Genomic DNA, 9,364 nt, shown 5'->3' with positions numbered 1-9,364 from the left:
TTTTCAGGCCTCTGAGTCTCAAGCCACATGAATCACCATAATCCTCAGGTATCGAAACTAGAGTTTCATCATACAAAATGGCATCAAATCCATACTTATATCCCAGCACCTCCTCAAGACGGTACCGGATGGTGCAGACTGGCTTCTCTTCTTTGCGGCATTTAACCCAGATGAGCTCCGACCAGGAACGCAGTTTGATCACAACTGTACCGTCTTCTGCAATGAAAATAGGATCCCAAAAATGGCATTTATATAATGAATCAAACACATCTGGTAAATCATGTACATTAAACCCAAAGAGTTTAACCCAAGACTCAGGCAGCCCATACTCTTTCATCACCCAAAATTCAGTATACTTCTTAGTGTCCTGAAACGTCACATCCTGAAACATCACACAAAGACATCCTCCTAAAAGAACTTGAGTTCTAATTTGCGTCATTTCCATGCCATTTTCATTACGGCTAACAACAGGCAATGGCATTTCCCGAAACTCCTCATTTGCCAGATCAAAAGCATAGACAGGTGGCTCGAAAATCCCAGGTTCACGGTTACTGACCCAATGAATCGCTCCATTTGAATAAGTCCCCAATTCTTCAGACCAGAGGCGGTATGGCGACAAGTAAGAAGTGTAAGAAAATTTATGGACTTATCACATGTTTATTAGAGTAAACAACAATTGATAAATGATTTAGACTAAATAATATGAATATGGAAACAGAACTCAATTCTAGTAACCTAATCAATGTGTATATCTATTGATAAGGGATAGAAATCTATTTACTGGATTATTAACTTAATTACAAAGATATGATATCATAAGGATTCTTAAGAGTGAAGTTTGAGTCCTATTGAACTTCCTTTATGGGAGGGGTTCAAGGCTAAACCTAACTCATATATAAGGATGTATAAGTCCCTGCAACCTCTATGACTAAGAGCATAAGTTCTTGCCCCATTCATAAGAAGCTCAAACCTAGAGAATTGCAGAAGACTTGTGCTCGTGGCTGCTTCAATCAGTTCAATCGATCATACAGGTACATGTATCAATTTTAATTTATTTATCCTGGATGTCTATACAATTGTGTCTATATTCTTGTGAATGATCTTGTGACAACTTTATGTATATTCTCACAAGAAGCTTTAACAATTTTCCAACAGTTGGCTCTGACTGAGAACACATGTACTACCATAAAACCACCCAAACTTTGTATCACCACAAGTTTGTAGTCGTCGTCGGAGGCCGACACTTGACCAAAACCATAACATACACCGCTCATTTCCCTCTCTTGCTCTGCTTCTCTCAATTTTACCATCCCCATCTGAAAATTTGGACAAGGTATCTCGCGGAAGAATCCAGTTGATGGGTTCCAGATCACCAAACGTTCAAAATAACGACAATATCGTTGGCCTAGAGGTAAAGAATTTAGTCCATTGCGAAGGGAATTGCAGTGTCCTAAAACTACCAAACCATTGCAAGAGCCCATTACTAGAATGTCGCGATACGACTCGGATGGCCATGGCCAGTTGAGATTTCTGATCAAAAAGTTAGCTTCTTCCGATAAGGATAGAAATCGAGAGCGTAACATCTCAGGGGGTGTTGTACCTGCTGAAATCAAGACATTATGACGGAGGTGAGATGCTGCTGCTGCTAGTTGGAAATGGGAGTTGCCAAATTGGTGGTCGGAAATGATAAGAGAGCGCCAGCGTTTTGAGACACAAGTGAAGCGGATCAAGGACTTGACCGGCAACCGGCAGAGAATGTTGAGTACAACATGTTCAGGGAGATGTTGAAGCTCCTGCTCCTTGTTCTTCAACATTGCCAACACCTTCAATCTTCTCAACCCAACTAAACTGAAACCCAACAACAGTTACACACAGAGAAACTTGTTGATGATAAAATTTTAGGGTTTCTTCAACCACGGATCAAAATTACTGCACAATCTGAGACAAATGAAAGATCAAAACTTACCCAGATGGAGATGGACCGATGGAGATGGGAATTGGGAAAGAGTGAAAGACCTTCAAGGTTTGTGAAGAGACTGAAGAGGGACGGGTTGAAATGAATTTTAGGTCTGCATTCGAGAGGTTTAAAGAGTAGAAGTGACCCACGTTTTTAAGTTGATCTCAACTCTTTATTTAATTTTTTTTTTTTATCAGATAAACAACTTAAATGCTATAACTAGTCTTTCGTGAGTTAAATTCACAACCTCCCACTTACAAAGAGGAGACGGTCTGATACTGGGCCTCAACTCTTGATATTGATGATTAACATTATTTTTTAAATAATTAAAAAGTGTCTTTAATGTAATTTAACCGTCCATTTATATTGGTGTAAGTGCACGTCGGTACTCTGAATTCTCCTCATTTATAAAGCATCATCGCTTTTCGATTCGGGTTTCATCGCTCTTCGATTCGGGTTTGGGCTTGGATATTGATATTTCTGTTTAGGCCGCCAGTCCCATTTTCTTTTTTTTCTAAAAAGAAACTCAGACTACTTCAAATCCTGATGTTCTTAATTAATACTATAGGGTTTATACTACGGTTTCATTATGGCTAATTGTTCTATGCACCGACTGTGCAAATGAAGTAATAAATCCAACAGATTTCAGCCGTTGATATTTATAGGCAATCTTTTTTTTCTTTTTTTTTAACAACACAAAAATATACTTGATGTTATCTAAACATTCATTAATGTTGGTGCAAATACACGTCAATGCACTAAATACTCTCTCATAATTAACATTCTTGAGCAAAACTTGGTGCTTCTGAGGTTGTGAACCATACACAAAAATTGTAACCTTTCTGGTGATCATGAGTTGCATCAATTCATCTCTGATTCAAAAGTTACCTCTTATCCAAGTATTTGTTCAACCATGAGGAAAAACAGAGGTTCTACTTTATCAAGATCGTTGTATATTGCACATGGTAGTATAATGTATGGATATATAATCTTATTTGCAGTTTATGGTTTGCAATGAAAGACAAATCATTACAAACCAAAAGGAAAAAACACAAAACAAAACAGTTTTTCAATGATAAATGAAATTTTGGGAGACATGTTTATTAAAACGGGACTCGAGAACTCAAAGCAATGAAACAATCAAAATACACTATACACTCGATCTTGAGGTTTCCGGTGGCTGAAAGTTGAAGAAACAATCATTTTTGACAAAGATGACTGAGAGGTGTACTATAGACTATCTGATGAGACTTAACAGAGCCTATCCTAAACAGCTCTGAGCCAAACCTTGTGAAAAGTTGTACACAACGAGCTTTATATGATTTATTAAATAAATGTTTGATATGTACAAGATTGCGATACAAATAAGTTTCCACATAAAGTTACATGCTAGCAACAACAGATGAAAGCTCGGCTTCCCCTTCAGGCTCTACATCAGACCCTTCGGTGGTTGCAATCTGGGAGACAGAATAAAGCAATATTAGCATTTTAACATCTGTAGTAAATAATCTGAAAGCCGAATTTAGTTAAAGAATATATGTGGATAAGTTACATACCTGAACATCCTTCTCTTTATGTTTTGAAAGATACTGATCCAATGCACCCTTACCATAAAGGATTTTAGCTCCACAACCCTGGCCATCAGTTCCAACGGCCTCTTCATCAATTACAACTGCATCTATTATGTCATCACCAGTTCTAACATCAGGAATCTGCAAAAGAGTGAAGAATCCAATTAGATATTATTTCCTGTTTGAAACCAAATAAATTATTTACTTGGTTCATCTGTAGTCTGCTTCGGGCAGAACCACAAAACCTCACTTGGTTTGTAAATAAATTCATATGTTGGGAACAGAAAATTAAAATATGCAATTTGATGCACATCATTTCCTAAATTACTCATCATACCATTCTTCAAGAATGGAAGAATGGTGTCGATCCTACATAGGACCACCTCTTCAAGTAATGTTCATTCACATATCCTCAGGAAGAATTTTGAAATGAACTCTAATATGACATTGTAAATCCTTTACAATTGAGGAAATTATTAGGTTCCAATCACTCCCTAACTGAGAAATCACATTGGTTCCAATCACATTGCTTTACTGATACGTGTGGATACAACCAACAAGCCACTGAGTTAAAAAAAAACTAGGTTCAAGTACTTGGCTTCTGAAACCAAGCACCCAATTAATATGTAGGCTTCTTCTAAATGCTGATTTGCACAAAGTACTAATCCCTAAGATGGGGCAAATCGCAAATTAGTACTTCAAGACATTTCCCCTTTCCCAGATTTCAAGATAATTGTGCTGAGAGAAAAATTAGTCCCAGCATTAAGTTATTCACCCCAATCTCTTCCAAGTTATTAACATGTTCAGATTGCAACAGAAAAGAGAAGTGGCCTTACCTCATACATGGCATCCATTAATATAGTTTCTAAAATTGCTCGTAATCCACGAGCCCCCGTGTTCTTTGATATTGCTTTCTTAGCAATTAGCCTCAAGGCACTTTCCGTGAAATGCAGTTGGACCTGAGAGAAGTAAATCATAAATATAGGTACAACAGAAGCATGCTTGCAAAGGAAGTGAGGAAACAAAGATTGCATTCAACATGCACACAAGCAACATGTTAAAAATGGCGATTCTTCATGAAAATAGCAGCCAAACAAGAATCGCTTACATCATTCATTCGGAACATCTTCTTGTATTGCTTCCCCAATGCATTTTTGGGCTCCGTTAGGACCTACAGAACATCTTTGCCAGTAAGAAACAATGGAATGTACTTAATATATACAATAAATAGACTTTTCCCCCACACATCAACAAAATGTTTTCGTATCATACACATTTACTTTCAAAGGAAAGAAAAACTCAAATCACTGGACATATCAGTAATAATATGAATTGTTCAGAACAGGTATGCATAAGGATAATCACATAAGTATGTTCATGCTGTCCCACATTGATTTCTAATACTTAATTTCCAATCAGCCATCACCCCATGAAGACAACCATAGTGTATGACAGTTGCCATACATAAGTGGCAGACCTGTTTCCACAAGAAGAAAAAAATGCAATATATACCTGAACTAATTGATCTTCAGTTAGTGCTGATAAGCTGACAAGGATAGGAAACCGCCCAACAAATTCAGGTATCAAACCATACCGAATAAGGTCACTACTTTCAACCTGCCAAAAGAGACAGTTCTCACAGTGTAAATTTCTAAAATGAAGCATGGTATTTCTGAAGAAGTAGAATCTTATCAAACTATGTAAATAGCTATAAGTTGTTACTATTCAAGACTGATGGGGACTTACAATCTCCAATAAGGATGATGTAACCGCAGCATCTGTAACACCACCAGTTCTCATGTTTGCTCTAACTGGAGCACCAAACCCAATAGAGGAATCTTGGCGTCTGTAGGCAAGCAAAAGAGAAATGAGCACTTCAGATAGATAAGAAAGGTAACAAAAGATAACATAATTGCAGTGTTGGGATGGGATAACCTTTCTGAGATGGTTTTCTCTAAGTCGATAAAGGCACCCCCACATATGAAAAGAATATCCTTTGTGTCAATCTGTGAAGGTTGAAGAAACAGGAAAACAAAGTAAATAACAAGATGATGAACATATTTCAAGTATAATATGATTATTGCTTGGCTAAGCTTATGGTGATCAAGATATGACTGTATCCATGAGATAGTAAATAAGCACTTCTACTACAGTATGTAGGTTGATAAGACATATAACTTGTAACGCACTGCTTGTACCTGAATATTTTCACCTCTTGGATGCTTTCGAGCGCCCTTTTCTGGAACATTTACAACCTAGATCAGAAGGAACTCCTCATATCAGAAATACATTCACTGAAATCATCCCCTACGGATTATATTCTTTTCAAATGAATACCAGTCAGCCATCTCCACATTCCAACTAGAACTAAAACCAAGAGATTAAGTAAATGTGCACTTACTGTCCCCTCCAGCATCTTTAGTAATGCTTGTTGAACACCTTCTCCAGATACATCTCTGCTGATATTTAGACTCTCAGCCTACAAAATAGGAGCTAATGTAGGCAGATATAAACGAGTGGTAAACTGGATAGAGAGAGAGAGAGGCGGGGGGTAGAGATACAGATAGAGAGAGGGTGTAAATGAACCTTTTTGGTAATCTTGTCAACTTCATCAATATAAACAATTCCTTGTTGTGCAGCTGCCACATTGTAATCAGCAACCTGGCATAGAATACAGATAAAGATACATGAACCGAGTCCATAATAAGTATAGAAGTGTAGACTTCAAAGTATTTTCTTGATGATAAAACAGTAAGTCATTTTAAATCAAAACGGTAACAGAGGACAAAGGAGCTTTGGTGCAAACAACTATCATATGAGAATTATGGCATAGACAATTCAAACAGCTTTACTTTTCTCACAGATTTTAATAAAAGGTAAATAGCATAGAATGACGTAGTTACAAGAACAAATCGAAGGTACGAAAAATGCTTCCATAATAGACTGAACACATACAAAAAGTTTAGATAGACGTGAATAGAATATGCTAGTGAATACATACCGAAAGAAGTTTGTATAAAATCGATTCCACATCTTCCCCCACATATCCTGCCTGCATGTGACGGAATGATTTCATGGCCATATCAGAATGACAGAAAAAATGCATATGGAATCGCTACCAACTCTGTTTTCATTGTCATATGCATAGCAGCAGAATTTGAGACAAAAACCATTTGAGAAAAACAGGCGTGTAATGTTAAATATTTCCTTCGGATCATGGAGGCCAGCATTGTGTGCAACAGAGCATACAGGCTGAATAATACATATCGACTATACAATCTGAAAAGAGAAATGACACTGCATAAATGACCTTCAATTACAGAAAAAATAATAAAAGAGGAGCAAAACTTTCCTGAGTTAATGTTGTTGCATCTGCAATGACAAAGGGAACATTCACAAATCGTGCCAAGGTTTTTGCAAGTAGTGTCTTCCCTGTCCTTGAAAGATCATTAAAGAGAACAAGTGAGACATCGAAAGACAGAAACGTCCAACTCTATTATCACATACATGCAACTCAGACATAAGCTATCTCAAAGTTTTCATGAGACCTCACGGGAATTAAACCTTATGCATGGAAAAGCTCATAGATCATTCACCAGTCTAGCACATTAGAAAACTACTTGGAAAATTTAATTACCTGACCCGGTTGGCCCCATTACAAGAATATTACTTTTCTCAAGCTCCACTCTATCATCATTCATAGCATCCGCTTTGTTGTTACCTGAATCTCCTGCAGACCTAACATCCAACACAACATCATGTCAAATATTCAATCACGAAAACAAAACAAAACAAAAACAACACCACCTCTCAGCTTTCTGCTAACACAACAAGCTCCAATATACGAAAACAAAAACATAAATGCACAGAGAACACGAGAGCTAACCACTTCTGCTGAGACTCATGATGTATCCTCTTATAATGATTGTAAACAGCAACAGACAATACCTGCAAACACAATTCAACACTCAAATTTAACAACAACTACAGAAAACATAAACTTCCGAAAACTCGAAAAACACAGAACAAAAAAGTCTTGACCTTCTTAGCTCTCTCTTGCCCAATTACAAACTTATCAAGCCCTTTACAAATTTCCTTTGGAGTAGGAAAACTACTCCCCAGATTAGACCCACCCCAACACCCATCCTTTGAATTCGAATCAAACCCTCCACCTCCACCACCGGCCGGACCACCACCCCCGCCGCCGCCGCCGCCCTTGACCAAATTCGACCCCGGCCCGGCCCGAATCACAATCCCGTCACCGGACCAAACCTCCGGCGGGTCTCCATACGTCGACATAACACTATTACTATTCATTTTCTGCCCCAAAGTCCTATCACTGCTACTCCGGCCGTCTCTCTGGCCGCCCAGGTTGCCGGAAAACGACACCGGCTTGAAGGCCGTGAAGTGGTAGGGAGTGTTGACGAACAAGTCGTCGCCTTTGGTGCGGTAGTGAGAATTGGCGACGACGCGACCCGTGTGCATGTAATTGAAGAGGAAGTAGCTGAATTGCGAGACGGAATCGCGGGAGGGTTTGGACCTGAGCGCCGCCGCGGCCATTGCTGTTGGGTTTTCCGGCGAAGAAAAAACGAAGCGGGAATCGGAGATTTTATGGGTTCATAGAAAATGGGTCAAGATTGAAACTTGGAGTCGGGGTTTGGGGAAAGAGAGTGTGAATTGAAAAGGGTTGGTGTGAGATTTTGGGAATTTATCATGTATGGTCAGGAATTTTGATGACGGAGAAAATGGAAGAAACAAGAGTACAAAAGTGAAAGACTGAAAGCTAGAGATATTTGGGCAATTGGGCAGAGATATGGTAATAACTTGCAAGAAAGAAAGAGAGAGGTGTACTTGTACCTGATGAAGAGAAGAAAAAAAAAATGATATTTCAGAAGAGCCTTTGTTGAATATCTCTATATACCCATCACCTCTCTCTTATAGTTTTTACTACTTCACTCACATTACCTACTTAAAAACACTAATTTACTGGACTCCATTCGAAAAATCATATTTTATCGATGGTGAGATTATGCGTGACAATGTGAATACTGAATAGCAAGAGGATTTTGCATGGTTTGAAACGTTGTGAGGTGTGAAACACTGTGGAATGCAGTGGCATGTCGAAAGTTGTTAAACTTTATTATCATTATTTTTATTTTTTTTTGTAATTTTCTTGTATTATAAGCTCACTTCGTAGAGTAGGCCTCATCATATGGCCCTTGGGCCCGAAGCCCGCCCGGCCCGACCCTTTCTAAAATAGGGTAGGGTATGGGTCATACAAATGAAACCCGGCCCTACCCTACGGCCCGGCCCGATTGAGCCCGTAAGGGCTAGGCCCGGCCCGGCCCTAACCCGGCCCCCTAAAAATTAATATTATATTTTTGAATTTGATTTTACAATATTACATGTGTATAAAAACTATTTGAGTATTTGAATCTGCCATATTATAAATGGGTCTCTGTCTCTTAAATCATTCTGGGCTTCTGGCTGTAAGGCTGTTTAAGGCCCAACCCACATGTGAAGTCCAACTTGCCAAAGTCAAACCTATCCGGCTATCCCATTATGGCATTATCTGTCATTGAGTCCATCGAGTCATTGACCATTCGACCTAATTCTCTCTCAAAGACTCCGCCTCTCTCTCTCACAGTCTCAAACTCTCTCAGAGTCTCAGTCTCAGACCACCACCACATCCGGCCGTTCTTCTCCGCCTCTCTCTCTCACAAAGTCACAGCAAACCCATCTCTTGTTCTGGTAAGCTTGGTGGCCGGCTCCGTCTTGATCTGTGAGGCTTGATGGACGGATCTGCGAGGCTTGGTGGACTTCTCTGTCTCGATCT

General features: G+C 39.0%; 2 protein-coding genes across 2 annotated transcripts; both read right to left on the bottom strand.

The window, feature by feature from the left end:
- Positions 1-633: 633 nt before the first annotated feature.
- LOC133716206 (putative F-box/kelch-repeat protein At1g12870) lies at positions 634-2,072 on the bottom strand. Its single transcript, XM_062142925.1, has 2 exons — positions 1,967-2,072; positions 634-1,848 (listed from the first exon to the last, which is right to left on the bottom strand). The coding sequence occupies exon 2, from the start codon at positions 1,812-1,814 to the stop codon at positions 1,083-1,085; it is 732 nt and encodes a 243-aa protein (XP_061998909.1). The 5' UTR covers positions 1,815-1,848; positions 1,967-2,072; the 3' UTR covers positions 634-1,082.
- A 1,008-nt stretch (positions 2,073-3,080) lies between these two features.
- Positions 3,081-8,393, bottom strand: LOC133714406 (CLP protease regulatory subunit CLPX1, mitochondrial). The gene is made up of 15 exons (XM_062140513.1): positions 7,570-8,393; positions 7,415-7,476; positions 7,166-7,266; positions 6,877-6,960; positions 6,530-6,576; positions 6,115-6,189; positions 5,930-6,007; positions 5,727-5,783; positions 5,464-5,534; positions 5,275-5,374; positions 5,041-5,145; positions 4,637-4,699; positions 4,365-4,487; positions 3,514-3,669; positions 3,081-3,414 (listed from the first exon to the last, which is right to left on the bottom strand). Exons 1-15 carry the CDS (start codon positions 8,086-8,088, stop codon positions 3,340-3,342), a joined length of 1,716 nt encoding a protein of 571 aa, XP_061996497.1. The 5' UTR covers positions 8,089-8,393; the 3' UTR covers positions 3,081-3,339.
- Between the last annotated feature and the right edge of the window lie 971 nt (positions 8,394-9,364).

Source organism: Rosa rugosa, chromosome 6 (genome assembly GCF_958449725.1).
Source record: "Rosa rugosa chromosome 6, drRosRugo1.1, whole genome shotgun sequence".
Lineage (NCBI taxonomy): Eukaryota > Viridiplantae > Streptophyta > Magnoliopsida > Rosales > Rosaceae > Rosa > Rosa rugosa.
This window is presented reverse-complemented; position numbering and strand designations above follow the sequence as displayed.